Source organism: Eptesicus fuscus, chromosome 12 (genome assembly GCF_027574615.1).
Source record: "Eptesicus fuscus isolate TK198812 chromosome 12, DD_ASM_mEF_20220401, whole genome shotgun sequence".
NCBI lineage: Eukaryota > Metazoa > Chordata > Mammalia > Chiroptera > Vespertilionidae > Eptesicus > Eptesicus fuscus.
The window spans coordinates 44,114,834-44,140,264 of NC_072484.1; the positions used below are offsets into that span (position 1 = coordinate 44,114,834).

The 25,431-nt window shown below is 40.2% G+C and overlaps 1 protein-coding gene across 1 annotated transcript in view; it reads left to right on the top strand.

Annotated features, from left to right (window-relative positions):
• The window catches only part of PHLPP1 (PH domain and leucine rich repeat protein phosphatase 1), a 196,885-nt gene that overhangs the window by 117,140 nt on the left and 54,314 nt on the right, over positions 1-25,431 (top strand). The window contains exon 4 of the mRNA XM_028139399.2: positions 5,870-6,036. Within this exon, the coding sequence (XP_027995200.2) occupies positions 5,870-6,036 (167 nt within the window). The remainder of the gene's footprint in view (positions 1-5,869; positions 6,037-25,431) is intronic.

Genomic DNA, 25,431 nt, shown 5'->3' on the forward strand with positions numbered 1-25,431 from the left:
GAAGTTCCTTTTCATAACCAAGATTTGAGGGGATTCCTACCTGTGCCTGTTTCTTTAATTTTCTTGCCAAATTTCTGTAGCCTCCTTTAAACTTTTCCTGTAACCTTTTAAAATTTAATTAGGTGCTACCAGGTAGCATCACCACTGCCCGGGTGGACAAGTTGTGTGAGGTAGGAGTGAGTCCAGCCTATGATGTCAAGGAATGGTGCCCCCCGCCCTTCCCACCCATGGGACCACACCCATTCATTGCCTGAGGTCTGTATGTGATCAGTTAGATGGTCTCCTCTGCTTCGCTCAGGAGGACTCCTGTCCATCATTGCCATCTTCACTCCCCATCTTCATACCTGAGGCTGAAGCTTTTCCTAAGGATTGCATCTCTTTGTGTTTGCTCTGGTCAGAAGGGTTATGTTATTATTTTATCATGGAAGTTAGAGGAACTTCCTTTGGGCAAGATCTGAACTGTGTACAGGCCCTGAATGGAGGGCATGGCGTTAACAGCACAGGCTCTGGTTCACACTTGAGTTCTGCTACTGGTTTTGTGTGACCTTGGGCACCCTGTTTGACTCAGTTCAACCTGCATCTTTGAAATGAGAAGTCCTTACTTCACTGAGTCATTGTGAGATTAAACTAAACATTATGTCTAAGGCACTTAGAAGTGTGCCTATCACAACTGCAACATCCACTAGAAGTTAGCTTTTATTGCTGTTATTACTGCTACTTGCTGTGAGGTGTATAAAGTAGCTTTCTGATATATTTTTATTACTTGTTTAGGTCTTTCTTATTTGGGGAAGGATCTTAGTTTTAACAGGTGGTTTGTAGGTAACCCAGCTGGTAGTCTTTTCACTAGGACAAGCCAGTCTTCTTTGTGGTGGAGCCCTGTGTGCCCAGGCGGGTCTGGACAGAAACACTTCCGCCTCCCCTTGATGCAGGGACAGGACTGGGCAGAGGTAGAGCCAGTGGTCACTTTTGTGGTCACCTTGGCAGCTCACTGCTCCACTGCCATCAGGGCTATTTAATTTCTGTTCTCGCGTGGTTGTTCCCAGTGTTGCCACGCCTCCCGTAGACTGCTCTTGCTTGTAGCTTTGTTACTGTGGTTTCTTCTCCCTGGTTTCTAGCAAGAACAGCTTACGGTCCAGAATGAGGAAGGGAATCAAATACAATTTGACATTTAGTCATTATCTTTCCAAAGTTGTCCAAAGGGAGTATTTAGTGTAATGCTTCAGTGGAAATAGAATTGTCCTCTTCTAAGTAATCTCCAGCTGAAAGAACATACGGGATGGGTTGGGTGCACACTGGTGAGAAGGGAGGGGTCATAAAGTAGGGCAGTGGCCATCCCTCTAGCAAATACTTCTGAGGGTCATACCAAGTGTTGAATATAGGGTATTTCAGTGAACAAATAGGCAGAAATCCTGCACTTTATAGATTCTGATCTAGAGACAGGGCCTCTTCTCAGAACCTCCCTGCACTTCTCATTTGCTCATATGAAAAGCTAGTCTTTACAATGATCTGAAGGGCTCTGCGGGATCTGCTGCCCACCCTAACCTTACCTTTCTGACCTCATTACAGGTTACTGCCCCTACCTTAACCTCTCCATTGCTGTTTGTCATATACGTTCCTTTTTCTTACTGACATTTTTATTGCAATTACATTATTTTTTCTAATTAAACACACACACACATTTAAGCACACAGGATATTACAATGTACCACCTCCTGGTTGTCAGTACATTGACACAATTCTTTCATATCTTCTATTTTTCTTATATGGAAATAAACATTAGAGATAAACTCCAGCTCTTCTATCTTCCCATTCCTGTTTCCATTTCCCTCCCTGCCTATCTAGAGGTAATCATTATCATTAATTTGCTATATGACCAACATATGGTTTATAGTTTTATTGCCCATATAACTATAATAATAAAAGCGTAATATGCTAATTAGACCGGATGTCCTTCCGGATGACCTTCTAGACGAAGCTGGGGCTGTGAGGGAAGCCTGGGTCCCAGGTGCCTGCTGGTGGCCAGAGGGAAGCCCAGGTCCCAGGTGCCAGAGGGAAGCCCAGGTCCTGGGTGCCAGAGGGAAGCCAGTTCCGTCAGCTGGGGGAAGGAAGGCCTACTCTTGCACGAATTTTGTGCATTAGGCCTCTAGTTCATACATAATTTGTGGAGTTTTGTGTGCTTGTGTTAAAATATTTTCATATGGCATTATACTGTATAACTTTATACTTGTTTTTTTTATCAGTTCAGATCAATGCGTATGAATCTAGCTTATTCATTTTAACTGCAGCTCTCTCTCTCTCCTGGCTTCACACTATATACATCCCAGAGAAGGCCTTCAATAAGCTTAGCTTGGGTCACTCTGTGGGTTAAGCAGATGGGGGACTCTGATTGCTCAAGCCTGGAATACATGCCTACGCCTATAGCCAGAGGGTCATCTTACTTATTTGCAGCTCTCACCATGATCACATGCGTTTGAAGGATTGTTACAGGAAAGAAGAAGTGGAGAAACTTTGGGGCAGATTACAAAAAACACATATTTCCACACAAGTTTCAAACTTGAGCTTGGACATGAAACCTTCTGGGACTCCTTCCTGACTCCTTAGATCATGCTCCTGGCAGCCATTATCATGCACCATATCATAACTGCCCTCTCCTCATGGGGTGTACTCGTTCGGAGCAGAGACTGTGTCTGTCTTGAATTGCTGTACCTCAGGAAATAAAAGGTGTGGCACAACATTGCATGCTTAACATATTTTTGAATGAATGATTTCACCAATTGTAGCTTTCATGTGTGCACAGTAATTTCTTTCTAACCTCAAACATGTCATCAGCTGAATATGTTTTATGCAAATTTAATTCTCAGGACTTTCTTAGCATTGGGACAATTTGGATTGAATGGATGTAAGATGTGAACCATTCTATTTGTGGTAATTGTGGTAATAATAGCAATCACCATTTATTGAATGCTTTTTCTGTGCCAGGTATATGGATACAGGTGTCATCTTTATGTCCATTGTGCAGATGATAACACTGGAGCTTGGAGAGCCCCGTGATCTGCTCAAGTCCTGTCTGCTCCTAAGTGGGGAGCTAGGATGTGGTCCACACACTGACCAGAGTCACACTCCTCAGACCATGCTCTCTGCCTTCTCTAATTAAGAAACAGAAATCTTGGGTTTGGTAATAGAAAAAGGACCTCAAATTTGATCATATATAAAGCTTTGATGAAGATAAAGAGCTTGAGGGAGAATCAACCAGATCTTTGAGCATTATTCTCATGGCCTCTCTCAAGAGAGAAGGCACCAAGGTGTGTGTACATGGGGCTGAAGCCACGCATTGTGGCCTGAGCTGGCACCACCTTACCTGGAACATTGAAAGAGCATTTGAGAGATACAGGTTGCCCAATGCTTTACTGTCTCCAGCGTGCCATTTGGTCGTTAGTCCTGGGATTCTGGCCATGGGAAGGGTCATCTAACCAGGAAGGCTTGGAGTATGTGGATAAACATTTAGACAAAATGAATTTTACTTAGAATACCTACATGAAGCAAAGCACAATGAATTTTTAAGCAGCTCCCTGAAACTGTGGGAGAGGCAATCAAGAAGTTTATAGCAGGCAAGCAGTGGAATATGATTACATGCTGCCATTATTATTAAAGACTAGTGGCCTGGTGCACGGATTCGTGCATATTGAAAGGAAATCGGGAGCCCGTGCCCTTGTGCCCGGGGAGTTTCCACATTCCCTGAGCCACGGGGAAGTCGTGTGGGGAGTCTGTCCTCCTCCCCGCAGCTTCCTGAAAAAATATTTCCAAATGTCCCTTCTATGGCCAGGGTTGTGCCTTGCCGGCCGGAGGTCCCCAATGAACACCTGGGGCTGTGCTGAACACTTTCCACCGCTCAGAGCCAGATAAGAGATGGTTGGAGGTGAACAATACAAAGTCAGGGATCTTGGAGGGAGGGGGTACTTTCTCTCCCACACCCCCACCCTTCAGATCCATCTCTCTGACTTTTACCCCGATTGTCAGTTGCCACCTTGTGGCCATTTTTTATTGTTGCATTCCTCTGTTGCTCTGGGGCAATTGGTAAGAGATGAGATCTTATCTCTATGCCCGAGGCAGAGTTCCAGGAGCCTGGCAGCGATATCAGGCTCATCCTGGTAACTCTGAGTGTCAGCGTTTCATCCATTCCCTGGAGATTGTACCTATAGGCTTATGGGGTATGTGCCTCACAGCAAGTTCTGGCTGAGCTGTGGGCGTCCCTGGGGCGGGTACTGCTGGGAGGGGGGAGAAGGGGGGCTGTATGCATCCACAGGAGTTGCCATTCATGGGCCCGCCTGCCTGCAGGAGCCACCGGGGATCTGTGGGGAACGAGGGTGCCCGGATGCAGGCCAGGCCTGGGAAGGTTGCAATGGCAGCTGAGGGTGGTAGGAAGGAAGGAGGGAGAGGCAGACTGCGGTCCCGGGTAAGGTGCGTTCTTAATATTTCAGTTCCACATGGCCCTGATGCCTGAGGGGGAGTTCCAAGGGGCCAGCGTCAGTATCAAGGTCATCCCAGTCCCACGCAAACGTCTCATGCTGCATTTTCGCAGTAGATTGTACCAGCAGAGTATAGGGGGTGATTTTTCCACACAACTCCCAGCCCAAGTGTGGGGCTGCCTGAACCGAACAGGTCAGGCCAGTACCTGCTGGTGCCCCTCTGCCCACTGGAGCTGACCAGTGCTCTGCAGGGATCCAGGAGCGGATATTTGGTGTCAGGTCGCGGGCCTTTCTGGGAGATGGGGCCGGGGCCAGGTGGTAGGTGGAAGTTGCGAAGGGCTTGCCCGCAGACACGTGTGGGTGTTGGTCATTGGGCTGGACGTCACCAGCACTTGCTCTTGAGATGGGCGCCTCTGTGGGCTTTTCTTGAGCCTGCATCCGGAGACCCAGAGGGCAATAGGTAAGAGGTGCGGTGCAGCCACAGGGTCTGAAGGGAGAGTTCCAGGGGCCGGTAAAGGCTGATCTGTGGTCATTCCTGCTACACCCTCACCACCCGGGCGTTAGGACTGCAGTCTGTTTGCTGGAGATTGCACCTGCCAGAGGCGGGAGAGGCTCATGCGCCCGGCTTCTGGCTTGAGTGGCTCTCCCGCTGTGGGAGTGCACTGACCACCTGGCAGCAGCTCCTGCATTGAGCGTCTACCCCCTGGTGGTCAGTGTGCGACCAGTCATTCCGTCGTTCCGGCGTTACACTGGTATTTTTTGTTTGTTTGTTTTTTTATATATATAGAAAATATGTATAAGACCACTAATGGTACTTTTCTTTATTGACGCTGTTTTAAATCAAAATATACAAGGATTTTCATAGGTTCAGTCTAGATCTTCATGTCTTGTCTCCCAACCTGGTATTTACTCTAAAGTCTTGTATTATTTAGTTCTGAATTCATCTCTCACAATGGATGTTTTCAGGAACATAACCCCTGAAAACAGTTGGAGGTGGTTACTGATATCACTGAACTTGATAGGATAATCTGTGCTCTTTGTAACCTGTCTGCTATACTAGGTTACTGTAAGTTCCTTCCAGGCAGGGACACTGTTTTCTGCTTTTATACTATACTAGGGGCCCGGTGCACAAAATACGTGCACAGGTAGGGTCCCTAGGCCTGGCCGGTGATCAGGGCTGATCTGCAGGGCAAATGGTGGGGTGATCGGGGGACCCTTGCAGGCACCCGCCCTGGCTGACCTGGCACCGCCTGCTCGCTGGCCCTGTTTATATTTGGACTATTAGTGCTACTTGCATAGTATGTCTGTGTTCCCAATTGGGCTTATCTTATTTCTATGCATAGAAAGCAGTTATCTGATAAATGGGTTGAGTTATAATGGAATTGTGTTTCTATCCCTTCTAGGTTGCATCACAGCGTATTAGCTCAGTGGACCTCTCCTGTTGTAGCCTGGAGCACCTGCCTGCCAACCTCTTCTACAGCCAAGACCTCACTCATCTCAACTTAAAACAAAACTTTCTAAGGCAAAATCCCAGTCTGCCCACTGCCAGGGGGCTCAGTGAACTGCAAAGGTGAACATGCAGAAATGGGTCATTCAAAAGGGGAGGGGTGTCAGCTTCCGGTTGTTTCTTGAATATTCTGACTTAAAAAGCTATAGTGTTTAACTTTCAGAGGGCAGGGTAATAGGATTTAGTAAAGACATTAGCAATTCTTATTCTGAAATTAGTTTCAAGGTTCTTGCCTTTGAAATGAATGCTTTATGATATTCACTAACTGGATAGATTTGTATAAGAAGAACCTTTCTCTTTAAATCACTTTTATTTCTTAACCGATCTACAAGTGGGTCAGTGAAAAGTTAATGCTGGTTGGTGCATTACTTCTGAACTACAGGGGTTTGATCAGATTGAATTACTTCTTTTGAAATTCACGAAAGGTCAGGGTTTTTCTATGAGAAGACATTTCCTTAGAAATTTAAGAACTAAGGTTTAAATCCATTAACACCATCTAGGTCAATGGTCGGCAAACTCATTAGTCAACAGAGCCAAATATCAACAGTACAACGATTGAAATTTCTTTTGAGAGCCGAAAACCGACTTCTGCGCATGGGCCACGAAGTTTCAATCGCACTGTACGTGCGTGCCCGCACGTGGTATTTTGTGTAAGAGCCACACTCAAGAGGCCAAAGAGCTGCATGTGGCTTGCAAGCCTTAGTTTGCTGACCACTGATCTAGGTCATCCTAGATGTAGTGTGTAGATCTCAAGAGTTTGTGTTAAATGAATAGGGTCTACTCTTTTGTTACTAGAGAAAAGGCACTTTATTTGTATGCATTTAAAATAGATTTAAGAATTTACCATATTCATATTCTTTTCCTTTTTTGGAGCAATGATCAGTCTTGATTCTGTAGTAAATGAAGTCTTTGATACATATACATTTGTTGTAAATACATGAGACTATAATTGCAGAAGAATGTAACTTAAATAAATAATGAATAGTTCACTTGTTCTTAAATGACCGATAGTGATCAGAGATTAAACTATGGTAATTAATCATTGTGGTTATGTGTTTATGATTTTTAGTTCCAGGAAGAATAATTCAATAAATGTTTATTATAAAGTTTGTGCAGATATATAGGAAAAGGGAAGAGTATTTTAATGGTCTTTTCTGAAAATTGTGAATATTCTTTTGATACTATCACAACTTGACAAGCAATCATTTCTTAAATGTTAGTTCCAATATAGAATCTAAGACCCTACTAGTGAACTTTTAAAATTGTTTTACATTAGGCTCTATTGGTTTTTCTTGCACTTTAAATGGGTCTTTGCCCATGCATCATTTTACTGCATTATGTATTGGTCATTTGGAAAATACTGGTTCGTTAGGTAATATAGATATTCCAAATGTGAACACATTTCATTATGCAGTTTCAAGAAATCACAGTTGTTAATATTACCACACATCTCATCAGAAAAATATTTGTGTTGGAATGTTGTCAAGCTCACGGTGGAAACAAATTTTCCAAAATTTTAATTTTCAGTTGAAAGCTGGAAAGCTGTCCCTTGGCAGCAAATACTGTCAGTTGTTTTTCCTGAATTGACCTTTTCCCTTCATTGTAGAGGAAGTGTCTGCCAGATACCCAAGTCTAAATAACGAGTTTGTCAGTTATCTTTTCAAGTAAAAGTTGTATTCCATAAACATAGTGGCTTGTTTGGCTCACAGGTCGAATAATCGCACAGGTGTTCTCCTTGAGATGACCTTGGCGCTCTAGTATATAGAAGTGCTTTATATGTACTTTCCATGCTATCACCCAGAAAATAAAGATATGGACTCACAGGTTGAGATGTAATACAAATAACTTCCTTGCATCAAGGACAATTTTAAGTAAAACTGGCATTACAAATTTTTAAAAATCGTTTTGCTATGATCACCTGCTAGAGAAGAAGTCAATGACAGCTGGGGCAGTTTAGTGCTACATTGAATTAATTACACAGGCAGTCAGAACTCCAGTAAGGATATTATGTTCAAGCACTTCATTATCCTTCCTTGGAGCAGATAGGTATGATGAAAGGAAGGCACAGCAAAATCCTAATCGTAGGTTTTCATATGCTCTATGCATTGATTATAATATTTACTGACACTACTATAATAAAGTTACTATGATTGTTTTGCCAAAGGGTCACATTATGATTTGGTCTGTTTTGAGTTTGGAAATTACTTTAAATTTTTTTTGTGTGTTTCACAGCAGTATATATAGGTTTTTGCACTTCATTACGAACATCAAGAACTTTGTCTCATACTATTGAATCCTGGTGTCTCAGAATAGAGAACGGTGTTAGAATTCACGCTAACCAGTGCTCTTATTTTAGGCATGAGGTAGATGGAGATTTTAAATGCCAAATTCAGATTAGTGGTTATCTTATGGGAGGCAGGTTGGGGATGGAATTAGGGAATGGTTTGAAGAGAGCTTCAGCTATGTCCATAATGTTTTTTTCTTTAAAAAAAAATTAGTGGCAAATATGACAGAAATTAATGGCAAATATGACAAAATACTAATATTTGAAAAAGCTGAAAAGTTGGTACTTGGCTGACCATTCCTATTTCCTGTATTTTTCTACTCGTATATTTAATAATAACCAAAAGTTTTAAACAAAAGGCAAATCAGAATGCGTCTTTATTCTTGGGGAGGAGGGAAAGGATATGATGCTCCCAAGGAGCCAGCATTTGTGGACTAATTAAGTAAATACCTAGAGGGGTAGATATTTGTGGCATTGCCTTGCCTGTTCTTTCAGTCTCCCATTACCTATTGATTCTCCACCTATAAATGCCTTTCTAACCCCCCCCAAAATAATAAATAAATATATTTCAAACCCACCCCCCTTTCTCCTGTGCTCCCCACCCCTCAGCAAGCCCCTGTCCACCAGCTATCCGAGGAAGCACTTCGCTGCTCTCACCTAGAGTTCTGTAGGAGCTTGGAGACTGGTTGTCTCACTGTCATTTTCCCACTGCAGTTCATTCTCTCTACTTTTCTTGCCTATTGCTCTGAATTTTTTAAAATTTAAACATTTCCCTCATCAAGCTAATATATATAGATTTTTAAAAAATTGTATAACAAGCAATAAGACCCATAGTAAGAATAGGTGCGTAGAACTCCAGCCCATCCTTTCACCCAAGTCCTGCTCCCCAGGCAACCACCTTTGAGTCTTTTTGCTGTTTTCCTCCATCTTCTGAAATATTATGTATATACTGCTCTTTAAAATTTTTTTTTCATTATTAGACATTACATGCTGACATATTACAATGGAAGATGAGACTTGAACTCTCTTACATATGTTGCACGCCCCCTGCCCCTCCCCACATGTAGAAACTGCTGCTTCCCCATGCTGTGTATAGGTATTAGTTTTTAGTTGACTTGGCGTTGAGGGTTGACATTCTTTTGAACATGGAACCATGATTCACAGCTAAGGCACTTAAATGCAGTGATTCCATTTCCTTTGTTGTGTGCTGCTTCTCTTTTTCACTGGTGTGCTTTCCTTTTCCTCCAGTGTCCTAAGCTTTCTGGCAGCATTATGCCCCTCTTCTTAGCACCTCTTCCAGGGACAGGCTTCCCTCTGTGAGCTGGAGCTAGTCAATCCTTGATCTGCAGGCCTGCTGCACAGCTGCTGTCCTGGGAATACCTTTGCCATTTTCCTGGGAATTCCCTGCTGTCTCTCCTTTGTGGGACCCCTAGTTTTCCTATGTCTGGTGACTTTTTTCTTCGTTTACTCCCTCTTTTTAATGGAATGTCTTCTAGGAGCTTCCTGAGAAAGGGGATGTGGGGGCAAATTTATTAGACACTGTGTATCTGAAAATAGTTTTTCTTTCACACTTGATTGATGATTTGGCTGGCTTCTAGAGAGGAAAACATGTTTCCCCAGAATGTTGAAGCCAGTGAACCATTGTTTCCTAGCTTCTACAGTTCCTGTTAAAAAGTGTTGTAAGTGATCTGTCTTTTGTTCTCTTTTTTTAAAATTAACAACCCCCAAAGGATTTTAGGATTTTCTTTTCATGACACTCCTTATTTCAGCCTCTATGATGAACACTTGATCTGAAAAATTATGTCCTTCAGTTCTGGAACTTTCTCATTATGTGTGTTGGTGATTTCCTCCCCTTTGGTTTTCTCCTTTCTTCCTCTGATTTCCTGTTAGTTAGGTGGGACCTCATTGTTTGTCCTCTGATTCTCTACTTTTCCTATCTCTGTCTCAATGCCTTTCCTACTTCTTGACAGGTTTTATCTATTTTGTTTTAACCTTTCTGAATTTCTGCTGTCTTTATTTTCTAAGAGGGCATTCTTGTTTTAATTAGTTTGCATTTTAATAGCATTCTGCTATTTTCTCCATGGGTGTATTTTTTTCTCTTTCTGAGGACATTTTATTTACTTATTTACTGCCTTCTTGCACTGTCTTGATTCTTTTTTTTCCTGTTTGTATAGGTGCCTGACTTTTTTGTTAGAAATTTGAGTGAACTGCTTGGTGATCATTAGCTCTCTATTCCTATTTAATGGTGAGTCACTGAAAAGTGAATCTGGTGCCTTGGATCGTGGGCAGGGCTTCTCCACCTTACAGCTTCATTGTGAGGGCTGTCAGGGCAAGCCTTGTGGTTTCATTGGGAAACTTCCAAAGACAGTGTCTGTGGATCTTTTCCCTAAGGCAGTGGTCGGCAAACTCATTATAGTCAACAGAGCCAAATATCAACAGTACAACGATTGAAATTTCTTTTGAGAGCCAAATTTTTTAAACTTAATCTTCTTCTAACACCATTTCTTCAAAATAGACTTGCCCAGGCCGTGATATTTTGTGGAAGAGCCACACTCAAGGGGCCAAAGAGCCACAGTTTGCCGACCACGGCCCTAGGGCATGTCAGTTTTACTGGAGAGGAATCCTTTGGTCGTTTGCCTGGGCAGTGCATGCCAAGATTCGGGGAGCTGAACAGGAAAGAGAACTGGAATCTCATGGCTTAGCATGTGGATTTTTATTTGATCTCCTTGTTTGTAGAGCAGTGTTTTCTATGATGCCTAATGTCTTTGAGCCCAGAACTCTCTGGTTCACTTTCTTCTGGGGAATAAACTGTCTTCTTCTGGAATTGGGGAGATGATACAGGGTCTAACACCCCCTTATGTAACCTCTTAAATGTGTTTTTTTGTTTGTTTGTTTGTTTTTTTGTAGAAGTATAACAACAACAACAAAAAAACATAGAAAAGGCACAAATGTGAGTGTACATTTGGGTTTACAAAAATAATAAATCAATTTTACCAGTACCTGTATTGACAAAATATTACAGCAAAGGTTTCTATTGCTTTTTTTGTTGCTTGTTTTTAATATCAAGAAAAATGATCTAAAGTATAATAATGTTACATGCAATAAATGTTAATATGGGGGGGGAGATATGCTGAGGGAACTTGGTATGTGGGGACTGAGCAACTGGTGCAGCTGCTGTAGCACTGCCCTTTGGAAAAATTATGCTTTAAACCAATTTCGTTTCCACCACATACTTCTATAAGACTTTTGGCCCCCACCTGCATTATCCGAGAAAGGTTTCTTGCTATGTTTCAGAGTAGTAAGTGTGCAAGTGTATGTAAATATGCACAGACATACACACATACATTTAATGCTAGGGACTTAAATTTTAAAAACTCATATTTATACTCCAAAAAGCATTCCTGTAGTTTTATGTTCATGCAGTTAGTATGCAGTTTTGAGAATATGCCATGTATCTAATTTTTATTTGTATGTTTAAGGAATTAGTGCTAATCTAGTGTACGTTTCACAGGGAACAGGTTAGAGAGTTCCCAAGGATAATTTATTTTCATGTTTTACCTAAGTCTCAAGGAATGAATAAATTTAGATTACAATGTTAGGGCAAATGTCCAGGGAGAAACTTTTTAGGTACAATACATTTATAGCAGGCAGGCATTCTGAGACTTTTTCTCTTAACTACATAGCTCCTTAATTTTGCTCCCTATGGCAAATTCTCACTTTAAACGAATGAGCTATTTTCACAGAACATTTAAACTGGTATTTGCAGCAGCATTCTAAATCTGGAAAGATGGCATGCTGATGTACACACACAGGTCAGCGGTTTCAGAGGGAAAACGCTGTTCTTGGAACCACCGCTGTTTGTTTTTCCTTTATTGGCATTGGAACTCTTCAAGTTAGTTTTCAAAATAGAGGAGAGGCAAAATCAGTAATTTTTGGTAGTTTTAATGGGTTCTTTCCTGATTATGTCACTAATAATTATAATGCATTATTTACCTCTCTTTTATTAGTACTCTATATATTAACTGTATCTCCATTTAGATGACCCAGCTGGTATTAGTACCAAGATTGTTATTTGCAATGGAGAATTATTTTTAGTGAAAGTTTCTTTGTAAAGTCAACGAAGACAGCAACTTTTTGCTGGTTTAAGGGTCCTGTCCATGTCCTATCTTTATTGTTTTTAGTACTGTATCAAAGCAGTGTGAACTAATTCCTACTAAATTATATTGGTGTTCAAACATTTTGCTGTGCTGACAAATTTAGCTCTTTCACATTGATCGTTTATTAAAGTGTCAGGAGTGGTAACATTGCATCGAAGGTCCTAGAATTTGTAAGTCTTCCTAGATCAGAGAGCTCTTCCTGGTGATACCCCACGCAATGTGTGCAAACAGCAGTCCAGAGAGCAAACTCAGAAGCAATGTTTGATCGTAATAATGTATGTCTGCATTCCTGGCAGCTTCATCCATGGTATTTGTCAAGTTTGCCACTTAAGTTGAACTTAAATGTCTTCATTTTAGGTAATTTTAATTTACTTATCACTTCTACCTACCACTTTTAGAGATAAGCCTATATTTTAATAAGTATTTGACAGATTGATGATAATTAAAATACACACACTTAAATTGCTTAATTCTATGCGTTGGAAATTATAAAATCATTACTATCAGAAATTGGTTATGTTTTAGTTGTGTTTGATGGCTGGTGGTTGTTTATCATTTTCATCCATTAATATAGGAGGTGGATCTGCTTTCCAGCTCTTGCTCTTTGTTAGTGAATTGATGAGAGAAACAAAGCTAGATCAGCTAGAGGTCCCAGCAAGTTCTAGGAATTGAGTTATTTTTTTTTTTTAATAAGAGGATTACTAACTTTCGGTAGAAGTTGATATTTCAAGTTACTTAATAAATCATGTGTATCGGTATGATTATAGATTATTAATGTGTGTCTACCATATGTGATTCTTCAATAGGCACACACACAAAAGAAATGGTACCACCATCAGCTTTTTAAAAACATTCTCCTTTAGATACTGAATTTTGTTATTATTTTGCTACTATTGTGCCCTCATAGTTTCACATTATTTTATGCAATAGCTTACAAAGAGCCAGTTTTAATAAGGACATAATGCCTAGGATTGTCACTGTTGCCTCAACTTTTAAATATTCAAGGTTACATTTATGTTTGCCTGAGTGACTTACAGTGTAGATATCATAAGGAAAGAGTCTACTTCAGCCTGTCCCCTTTGTTACTTCACTGTCTTCTGTTTTATATTGTCTGCTCTGCCTGGCTTTGAGTTCCTAGAGGGCAGAAGTCAGTTCCAGAGGGAGGACCTCTGGCCAGGTATTGGCAAATGAACATATATGTGTATGAATGGTGGTGGGAATTGCGTTTTCCAGTTCCGTGTTAAATACACCCCACTTCTTTGCAAAAAGTATTAGTAGCAACTTGTAGAAGGAAGTGAGACTGGTAATTTATCACTTTTTATATTTCTCTTTGGATGTAGGTGAGATGAGAAGACAGCCTGCATAGTGAGATGATGCAGAAAACATTACAGAGGAAAAGATTCAAGTTGGAAAAGGAGATGGTAGCTTTAAAAATCTGTGGGTCTGTTCGCCCTTCTCTAAACATATCTCAGGTTCACCCTGCAAGGAGGGGCATGCTCCTGACTTTATATCTGTAAAACCCAGGCTGCACCTGGTGACTTTTCCCCACCCTTCAGAGCATGTTTGTAATGATTTTTGTTTCTTGAAGCTTTTGGTTATTTCATTTCCATGTGACCTATTTCATTCCTGAATTGTTAGCTTTCTTTGTAACCAATGTACTTTATATATGGCCCCTTAATAAGTATTTGTTGAATTGAATTGCTGGTTTTCCCACCACTAATGATAATCAGAAGAATATGATTCATTCAGAAGAGAGCATCCAAAAATGTTTTGAACAGTGGGACCATTTCATATATTTAGTGCTTGAGATTACTATTTTAAGGGTACAGTAGCCATTCAGAATGATTGTTGATCAATTGCATTACATTTTATGGCTCCCAGAGATCAATTCCAAGGAATTTAGGAGTAAGTGCATGATTGTGCCTTACAGGCTGTGGTATAAAATGAGTATAATGTCACCTAAAATAAGATAAAGATTATCTTTGGGTCAACGAGAAAGTGAATTAAAGACTTGGAGGAAAGCAGTGATTTGAGCTCTAATTAGATGTGAAATTTGTTTTAACTGAAAAGAATAAGGGAGATAGGGAGGGGTGTGGAGTTTTCAGATGGGAGAACAGTGGGAGAGAAGGAGTGAGATTGAGTTGGGTGTCCAAGTATGTGGGTGTAGTAGAATGAAGGTTATGAAGAAATGAGCACTGAGAACCTCACAATTATGCCTGGAATTTATTAAGTACCTTCCTTTCTTCTTAGAAAGTGTGATTTTCTACATTTTTAGTCTCCATGGAGTGGGAAACCTGACCTTATTTCCTATTCTGTTCTTTCGGGGATCTGGCATTCCAGAGCTGTGGAGTTACTCTTGTAATTACTTATCCTCACCAAGAGTTCACATTCCCAGGTTTTTATAGAAAGAGATTTTAATTTTTGTTTTTGTCATTAATTTCTGAAAACTCACTTTAAATGGAGATCGGGATGCTGTGTTAGCATAAGGAATCAGGACTAGCATGCTGAAATGTTTTTGCAGCTCATTTGCCAGACTTAACCTGCAGTACTTAGAACCAAGTCAGCTTCTTTGCAGATGATCTGCCATATAAAAAACATTACAAGCAAACAGGAGGTGCCAACTGCTGAAGCACAAGCACAAGCCGATGCATTAAAGAAGAAACACTTAACCCCAGTGCTGCTCAGGGGTAAAGAGAACCCTGGGAAGGAATTTCACTGCTGGGGGTGGGAGGGGGCTTGCCACATGTTTAAGGAATGTCCTGGACTGTATGGAATGCCCTTCTTCCAGTTAACGCCTCCCCCCACTGGAAGTTCCTTTCTTGTACAGCTTTGCTTTCAGATGGAATTTTGATCCTCTTGGGAAGCTTTCCATTTCACACAATTTCCATTTTCCTTCCCTGAGCCTTTGATCAAAGGAAAGCCTTTACTTGGTGCTTGAGGCGCTGAGATAGTGTAGCCTTGGGTCCTCTCCTTGGTGGCTCCTAACCTCATTTCTGGCAATAATGGCCCGTTTTCTTCTTCCCTCTACAGTGCATTTAGAAGGGGGAGTTCAGAGAGAGACAAAAGATTTATTTATCAGGCAGACTGTACTAAATTACAGTTTGCCCTATTGACTTTTGGGGATCCTTTAAGCTGTTCTTTAACATTTTTTCTCCCCTTAAATAAAATGTGGGGCGGGATCCTCAGAAGCCTTGGCTTAATTCCAGTGAGGTTATTGTATTCTGGCCAATTCCATTCTTCTGTTTGTTTTAATGGAGCTCTGTCTGGACCCTCTCAGCTCTAACTTGACTACGAGAGTTTAACGTTAAACACGGTGTTTGCATGATAACCAACTTTTCCCTCCTTGTGGGTCTTAGGGGAGAGTGATAAGCAGGCAGACAGAGGGCCAGCAGATGCTTATTGTGCAGTTGTTGCTGGGGGAGTGTCATCATCGCTTGGAACTTAGGAGCATGGTTAACATCATTACTGATGACTTCTGAAATAACTCTTTGGTTGCCAGTGTGAGAACACTGATGGAAAGCAGTAATGCTCCTCTTTTTCCCTTTCTCCTCTTTCTCATCACAGCTCCTTCTGGGGCTCCTTCTGCACCCTCATGTGTAACTTCTGAAAATTAAAGACCCACGAGAGTTTCTGTTTTCCTAAGAGTGCCGGTAATTTTGATGTCACTCACCATGCTCTCCATAGTAATAGAGCTTTGAATGGGAGGAGACACATGCCTGTGGTCATTTCCCATGGGTGGGTTAGGGTTTCGATGCTCCAACTGGCAGGATATTTGACTGACCTCTCAAAAGCAGGGCACACCCATCCCTCCCTAGTGCTGTTTTTGGGACAGATAATTAACAAGAGAGACTTAGGGAAAGTCTGAGTTTCCAAATAGTTCCTACATTTTTTTGTCAGAATGCACTCTTTACCTACAGAGAGAGAGAGAGAGCGAGAGAGGGATGTGTGTGTGTGTGTGTGTGTGTGTGTGTGTGTGTGTGTGTGATATGTATGTGTGGGCAGTATGTGGGAAGTGCAACAAGGGAAGAGGCGATGTTATTTGATTTATGTTATATACAAATCCATGCATCGTAGGAAAGATTATGTCACTCTGCTACTAAAAAATTTTCACAGGTAAATTGCAGTGTCTTCTTCTGGAATTCAGGGTGCTCTGTGATTAGTTTCTAAGCATCCTTGACAATCGTCGAGTTCTTTGCTTAACAAAATAGTTTGATTACTGTTTCCCAAATACATCCTGTAGCCCTCCAAGTCAGTGTATTTGACAATATGATTCATGAGATGCTTGAATGCTAATTACCTGGGGGGAGAGGGGGGTAGAAAACAGAGGAACCTGGTTTTCATTCTAGATCTGCTGAATCAGAACCTCTGCTTGAGGTGGTTCAAGGACCTGCATTTTTAACAGTGCATGCTCAAGTTTGAGAAACAGTCACGACACCCTATTCTCTTTGAATGCTCTCTCTTCCAGTCCCCATCTGCCTATTGAACTCTGTTCAGATCCCTTAGATAAAAGTGAGTGTTCTCTTCTGGAAACAGTCATGATTTTTTTCCCCTCAGTAAGTTTCATCTTCTGCTTTATGTTATAGCATCTTTGCTCCCAAACTGTTTCAAGTTCTTGGAGGGTGAAAACTATGCCCAGTCCATGTTTGCATGCTTCACACACCTTTGTGCACAATAAGAACTCAGAAAATGTTTGGTGAATGAATAGTTCAGTCCTAGGATCAGACTTTTGTATACCCAGTAAAGTTTTGGGTGTTAGACTTTTTTCTGTTTAATCACCAGATATGCCTGTGTTATTCCCAATATGAGCTTAAGCTACTCATAGCTAAGCACATTTTCATGACATAATTTTTATCTGTGGTTTTAGCTTATACTCACTTTCTCCTTTGATAATCTAATATCTATAATAGAGATGTCCGGTTTTCATTTTTATATATCCCTGTATGACTCAGCTGGGATTTTATCCAAGTATACTATGTGGATCTTCCTTACTTTGAAAAGAGGAGTGGAAATAGCGATCTGTCGCCTTCCTTTTATAGAAGTTTTCTTTTTACATTTTTGTTATTTGTGCTACTAGTGTGGTGGTTAATATGAAACACCCCTTGAACAGTATTGCAACTAAATTGGCCAACTGCAGCACATCTGTTGGTGAAAAAATGTAGTCATGGATAAATTGGTAAAGAATCCATTTCATAAGAGAGATGTTTAACTGTAACATGATAACATATTTCTTGTCTTTTTTATCATTAGTATATTGCCAATTTATCAGTCAGAAAATGACAGATTTATGCTGCTATGACATTGTTTTCATGAATTAGATGGTGCAGGGTTACTGTGCATCTAGTGACTGCTATTTCCACATGATTGCCATCTCATGATTTGGAGTGACTTTCTGTATAGAATGTACTTGATTCATGGGAACCTGCTCCTGCACAGCCCCTCTCCTGCACTGACTGTTGTATTCATAGGACTCATTTAGCATAGGGTCTGGTACAAAGTAGGGAACCAATAAGTGCCTCCTGTTGCAATTATTTTAAAAGGGGGATTAAAATAAAATTTCCTCTCTTTAGGGAATGCTTTAATTCGCCTTTACAGCAATATGTCCACTGTAATTATTGCCAACACTGAGTGTTCTTGATTTCCTTGATTATTATTTCAGAAAAATTATGTCTATCAGTTGTAGCTTTGGTATACTTATTCTGTTTTTTAACATCTGCAGCAATTAAGAAAATTTTGCTCAAATCTTTTTGTGGTTGTAAATCTCCATTTTTATCCAAGTAAAATATGAATGTTTATTTTTGTTTCCTTGGTCTTAAGAGAAGGTTTTATGCTTATTTTGCTTGTATGGAAAGTCATTTATGATGGCTAGGCTTAAGATGAGATGGTTTCTGTTTGTTTTGGCTTGAGTGTTGAGAAGCTGGTCATGTGCCACATTAGCATTTGTGCGATTGAACCTCCCAGAAGACCCTGGCAGGTGCTCACTGGAAAGGAGGCTGGTGGATTGCAAAATGAAATCATTGCTGCACAAATAGAGATGCTGAATTCTTTGGAACAGAATGGCAGACATAAGTTCATGTGGATTCATTTCAGACATTGTAAAGGGACATCAGGAAAAAGTGCTGCACCAAGAAACGGAGAAGTCAGCGATAGAGTTCAGTCCCAGGGCAGTGGGGGTGTGGAGAGCAGTGTGAGAGCTGAACGGAGTTGAGTCATGCCTTCTGAGGCGTAGGTGTTCCCAGCAACACTGAAGCAGACCCAGCAATTAAGATGTTTCTCATGCCACCGCAGCCACAGACAGGTCCAAAGGGAACATAGGGCAAAAGGCATTCTTTCCTTCCTTCTGCATCCACGAGAGAGCCTTTTAAGTCTTGCACAAATTATTTTGTTTTCTTATATAACTGTGATAGCACATACAAGTTGCTTGATCTCATACCTGAATTGGAGCAAAACTATTGAAACATGGCTGTGGGACTAAGTTCATCACTGGTTCATCGAGCCAGTGAAGTTCCACACTAAGGAATCAGGATTTGAGGAGTGCGTGGAAGATAAATCAAGCACATTACTGACTGATGTCTCTCTCATTCATTGACTTCACTAGGCTTCTTTGAGAGTAAGTGCATTCAATACACATTTTTCAAAGTACTTTGATGCCGGTCCCAACATTTGTCTTTCTAAAGATAAAAAGCGTTACTCTATCAAACTAATCATTTTATTTCAAGCATTTTAGTGGCTCAAAACCACAAGGTGGGCTTGCTCCTAGGAAGAACAAAAACACAGGCACTTGATTTTATACACTCTCTTGGGGAAAAAGGAAAGAGAAACAAAAAGTAAATGTAACTTGTTTTTACCCAGATATTTCTATTTTATTTGAACAACACCAAGCTTTCTCTTTTCCTTCTCTTTTCCGCTAGGGTATGAAATTTACTTACATTGAATGGATTTTGAAAAGGAAGCTTTATTTAATAAGTGGTATTGCGTAATTAGTTACTAGAAAAAAATTTAGACCTCTCCCTAACATTCTATGTAAAAATAAATGTCAGGTAAAATAAAGATCTAAATGTAAAAAACAAAATACATTAATATTAGAAGGAAATATACAAGAACATTTGTACCACTTTGAGGTGGAATAAGAGGACCTTCTCAAGCAAGGTGAAAAACATAGAGTCCATAAAGAAAAAGATTGCCAAATTTGAGCAAATAAAAATTCATGTGTGGCAAAAATCATGGTTAACCCTGGGAAAAAGGAAATGGTAAGCTGAGAGTGTCATGTGACACGTGCACCATGGGACCCTGAGTGCGGCACATGGCATTCAGGGAGTTCTGCATACAGGTAAATACAAGATAAGCAGCCCAGCAGAAAAATGGGCAAAGTGTATGAAAGTGAGTTTCAAAGAAGATGACCTTCACTGAGAAATATAAATTGAGATGACCAAGACCTGTCAGCTTTTGGCCTTCACATGAACAGTGCTGGAAAGGATGCTAACATGAAATGTTAGTGGAGGCAGTAGCATGGAAAGAAACTCTCCTACATTTCTGTAACTTTTTGCTAATTTTGAAGCACACATTAAAATTTAAATTGCACATGCTCTTGGACCAGTTATACTTTTAGAAATGTGGGTTCACAATCCCTTATCCAAAACTCAGGAGGCCATTTGTGTTTCAGAATTCAGAGATTTACAGATTATTGAAGCTATCACTATGGTGCCTACACTGCATGTTTTATATAACACCTCCAGGAGGGTTTGGGAAGGCACTCCATAAGCAAACATGTTCATATTTCTGAAGAGGAAAAATTAGTATTTACATCAGTCCTGGTCAGCTTTTGCCACCACATGAATCAATGAAAGATCTTTGAATTTTCAGAGCTTGTTGGATTTCAGAATTTGGATAAGGCATTGGGCACCCATAAATATTACAAAGTGAAATCATTGCTGCACAAATAGAGATGCTGAATTCTTTCTAACGGCATAAAACTGGAGAACTCCTAATGTCAGTCTGTGGAAGGATGGAATACATTGTGAACATTTGTGCTCGTGTATCCTGCAGCTGTCAGAGTGAGTTAGATTTTTATGTCCTGACTCAGAAATAAGAATTGTTTTTATTAGATGGGAAAACATGTTCCAGAAGAAAGGTATGTGGTATAATCCCACTAAAACAAAACAAAACAAAACAGGGAGGGAGGTTATCTCCTATTTATTCATGTTTGTATTTTCTCAGGAGGAAAAGCTTTGGAATGATGTACACCTCACTCTTGTCACTGGTTCTCTCAGGAGCTAGGGATTTGGAAGGAAGCTGGAGAGACTCTTAATGTTTTCTTTATATGCTCCTATAGTTTGACTGTTAGAATGAGCATGGAATATTTTGGTAAATCGAATGCAATCTTTCTCTTAAAAGTTAATATAGTGAGTATTACAAAGCACTGGACTGCCTGGCCACACTCTGATAAGGTGCGGCCACTCGGAACCATTATTAGGGAGCCTGCTTTCCATAATTAATGGGAAGCAGTGGACTAAGCCCAGAGCTAGGCTTACAGCTTCATCAGGTCCTTCATTACTTAATACTGAAGCCTAATAATTTCCAAAGTGCATTAGCATGTCCCCCCACAGGGACAAAAACATGGACTGTTACTACGAAACGGAAATGTAATCACCCAGGGGATCTTTTTTTAATTGACCCACTTGTAGTGAATGATAACTCCAGAAAATAATATTGATTTTTTTCCCCTCTGACTCATTGAATAAAACAAGTATGGTTTCCTCTTCATGAGTGTAATGTGTAACACTCATTTTCAGCACAGTGGAAATATGTTTTAAAATAGAACTACTTCTACCATACTGTTATTTTATTTTACTGTCAAATTTTACTCGTATATCCTTAGTTCCTGGAAGGAAAACTAAAGGTTTAGATGGATCTAAAAACCAATTAGTGTTATGTTTCCAAGTACTCATCATGCTATTTACTTGGCTTTGAGTCCTAGATATATACAGGTATATATAGCCATTCTCTTTAGCTCAGATGGAGTAAAAATTTTGTAATTAAATTTTTGAGTGTGGGTAGATGAGTGGATAAATGCTGAGAAAGGAGGGAAGATGAAGCACTTCTAGGATCCTCATAAAAGGAGCTGGGGAGGAGGAGGTATATGGGAATTGGCGGCCTTTCTGCATTTGTTTATTTTTCTTAAGTTTGGTATCATAGAACCATTGCCTTTTCTTTGCTGCCCTGGAAAACATGGCTCCTCTCCATTGTCTAAGTAGTTGTTGTTTTTTTGAAACCAGAATGAAATAAGTTTATAGAGCTGCGGTTGATCTGTTTTAAACACCTATATATCTTCCTGATAAAGACAGGAAAATCTGATGCATCAATGTGATGCATTTTAACCTTTGGATTTAATGTAAGAAGTTAAGCACTCTTTTTGTAGCATTAAATAATTTGCTCAAGAGAGTAGTTTGGAATATTATACCTGGAAATTTAGTGATGAAGAAAAAAATCCATTTAAAGCCAAGTGAAGACTATAAAATACATTAACATGGTGTACTGCTGTCTAGATTAAAAGAAGTTCAGGGACAAAACTAATGATTACTCTGTTTCCTCAATGGCAGTTTTAAGGTGTGTGCTATTCCTGCTTCGCTGTTAATTAGTTATGGCTGTGAAGCTGGAGAAAGACAGAAAGAGGTGCAAGTATCAGTAAATCAAACCCCTGGACAGTTTAGCACAGTTTGTGTCTAGATTCAGTATCATTGTTATTATAACTGTTTTATAATATGAAGACAGTAAGAAATGCAAATGAAAGAAACGTCGTCAGTGTGGCAAAGCAGTGATTCTATCAGCTTTATTCTGCCGTCTTTCCCTATCTCCACTTGGACCGTCTATCAGCTCAAGGCCCACCCTTTGTAAATAATCATGCACCTTGTTATATGCCCCTTAGGATACTTAGTTTGAAAGGGACTTCATTGTTTCTATGTGAACACACACAATTAGACTTTTCTGTCAGTGTAGATTATCAAGTATGTTTGGTTGATTGTACTTTTCTGTGACACTTGGTATTAAAAAACACGTGTGCCTTGGAACGTTGTATTAAGTCAGACCTGAGTTCTGAAAGTACACACAGTGCCCATTACCATTTGCTAATGTAATACTGAAATACTGAACCTTGTAACTTCCTTTTAGGAATTAACTAAGATTACTCTTTATTAGACTCTGGGTAAATGTTAACTTGATTTCTTTTCCCTACTCTGAGCTCTATTATAGAACAAATGCACATGAGTTCTGTCTCTTTCCTTGAAGCACATTGCTTGCTGTGGAAAGTGAAGTCAGTCTTTTCAGGTGTTGGGTGGTTTGGGGAGCCCGGGGCTGTGCCTGAATGGGTTTGAATATTTGTGTGCGTAGTGTTCCACATATCCATTGTTGCTGGGAAGGCCACCCACTGGGGGGAAAGAGAGGGGAAAGCATGCTTTCCAGACACTACTCCGAGGCCCTTCTTTGACCTGTGACTTAGAATTATTAGTAATTGATACCTGTTTACATTCAACTCCTTAATAAGATGTAATAAAAGAAGAGCAGGTGAGATGAGAAGCAGTACTGATGATGAAAGGCAGTAGATTCAAGTTGAATGTGCTAGTCACATGGTTTCTCTGAGCCTGTTTTTTCAATTTATGAGCTTGGGACATGAAAGAAAATGATTTCAAAAGCCTCTTTTATTCTCCCTTCTGATAACCCCGAGGAATAAGGAAGATCTATCCATTTCAAGTACCTCTGTTTAGCCTTGGTACTGGGTGTGAGTATACATCTGTAACAGATGTTTTTAAAAAACAAGCCACAGTTTCTTGTCCTTTTAGTTTCTAAAGCATCAAAAAGACTCATCCCTTGTCATTGCTAAACCGACCACTATAGTTATTACAATCATCATTAAAATAATTTTTATTGACCTTAAATTTTGTGATGCTCTGATTTTGCTCTGCTTACCTACATTAAAAAGCTATGAGGAAATACTTGTAGCCTGAAGTACTATAATGTAATTTCATTTTAAGGATTTATTTTTAAGGTTTAAAAACTGTTAATATTAGTTTAAAATAAAATTATTTAAAGTATTTCACCAAATATGTATTTTTGTTAAAGCCGTCCAATTTTATTTTAGAACCTGGAGCTGTGCACATTTGATAACATATCTGGCTCAACTGTTAGCATGACAGACAGAACTATAAGTCTTTTATTTTTAGGAGACATAGAGATTTCTAGTCTTCCTCTATAGATGTGTTGTCACCTTGCTCTCTCCTCTGCATTCTTTTTGAAGGAAGGTAAAAGAAGGAAAAGACATCCACTCCCCATTTTTCACCTCGTAGTATTTCTCTCTTAATTTTGCCTCCAGGTATCTCTTCCGCTCATGTTAAGACAAAGGGGAAGTAGATTCTAGGTAGACTATCCCTCTTATCTTTCTCAGGAGGGGTTTTTGAATTGGCAGAGGCCTGTAATCTGACTGCTTTCTATATCTATTAAGAAAAAGAGGGACTCTAAGAAGGCTAAGGGCTAGAGTTTCCAAAACAGATGAGCTTTAATGTGTTCTGATCAAGAACTTGAGCTCTCAGAAACAATCAGTGCTTTGTTAGCTAAACAAGTATGCTGAACACTGTGTTCTTTTCTGGGGAGAGTTTGAGGGAGGGACTGCACAGGGAGGAATATGAGGAGGGGGTGGGGAGTGTGGTGAAAAGGAGTAAGAGAAATTTAAGATACTTATAAATCAGAATTAGCCCTTACAATATACAGGTGTAGGGAAAGAGTATAAATGGAGGCCCCATAGCATATATCTAAATATTTAAGTTATAAACAAGCTAACAAGCTGTTAAATAAAATACAATCTCTCCTCCGACCTTGACAGGTATGCTTGTATGATGACTTGTGTGGAGGAGGAGGAAACTTTCCTCTATCCTCAAGGTTCTGACAGCTGAAACAGAAACGAGACAGGTTAGCAAGAGAAACAACTCAGTTCAATACACACATATGTATGGGAAGCCTGCGTGCTCGGGAGGTTCAGAAACTAAGAGAAAATATGTGACCTTCTGAGGTAGGGATGAGGTAAGGTGTCTTGAGGGCTTCGAAAGGTCATTGCAAGATGGTTTGTAAATAGAAGTTTGTCACCTCTGATATTCTCTTAATGTGGGCAAAGCCTCTAATTCAAGTTCTTCTAAGTAGTTAAGGGAGGGGCAGAACTATCTGCACCACAGAGGCACATCTTCAGGTGACTTGTTCCCAACCTCCATATCTGCAGGCATAGATTCTGATCTGAAATCCTCAGATCCTTTGCGATTCTATACGGGCTGTGGCATCGTGGAGAGAGCTGGCCCAGATCTCTTCTTTTCTCTAGCCCCATCCATCACCCTGTAGGGGTGTGGTGGCCACACTGCCCACACTTCCAAGCTCTGTCCAGTCCTTGGATCTGTTATGGGAGGATGGGCCCAAGGAAGAGGCCCACACAAGCCCTGAAAACACGTTTGGTATCATTTGGGTAGGGAATTCCAGGGTCCTGTTTACTGTAAGAATGGAGAGAACACTTCTTCAATGGAAATGTTATGGGAACCATGTAAGTAAGTTTAAATTTTCTGGTAGCCACATTCGAAAAAGTAGGAAAAAAGAGGTGAAACTGCTTTTAATAATATATTTGATTTAATTCAAAATATTGAGATTATCAGTTCTAAGAAATTATTAGTGAGTTTACATTCTTTTTGTACTAAGTCTTTTTGTACTCAGCAGCCACCTAATGCCCATCGCATCCCATTGGACAGAGCAGAACTAGGGAAGGGTGCCAGACTCCTTGTTCTATGGGGGTCTCTTACTCCTAGGACTGTGGGCAGCTCTCTTCACCATAAGCTCTGATAGTGCTTTTGTCCTTGAATTGATACAAAGAATAATTGCATTTCTTTATATTTAGAGCTGGTGGCCATTTTAAAATACAAAAGTTATATACATAAAACTAATGGAGGGTAATTGTTAAGAGTTTCCTTTTTCTCTCTCTCCCATTTAAGCTTA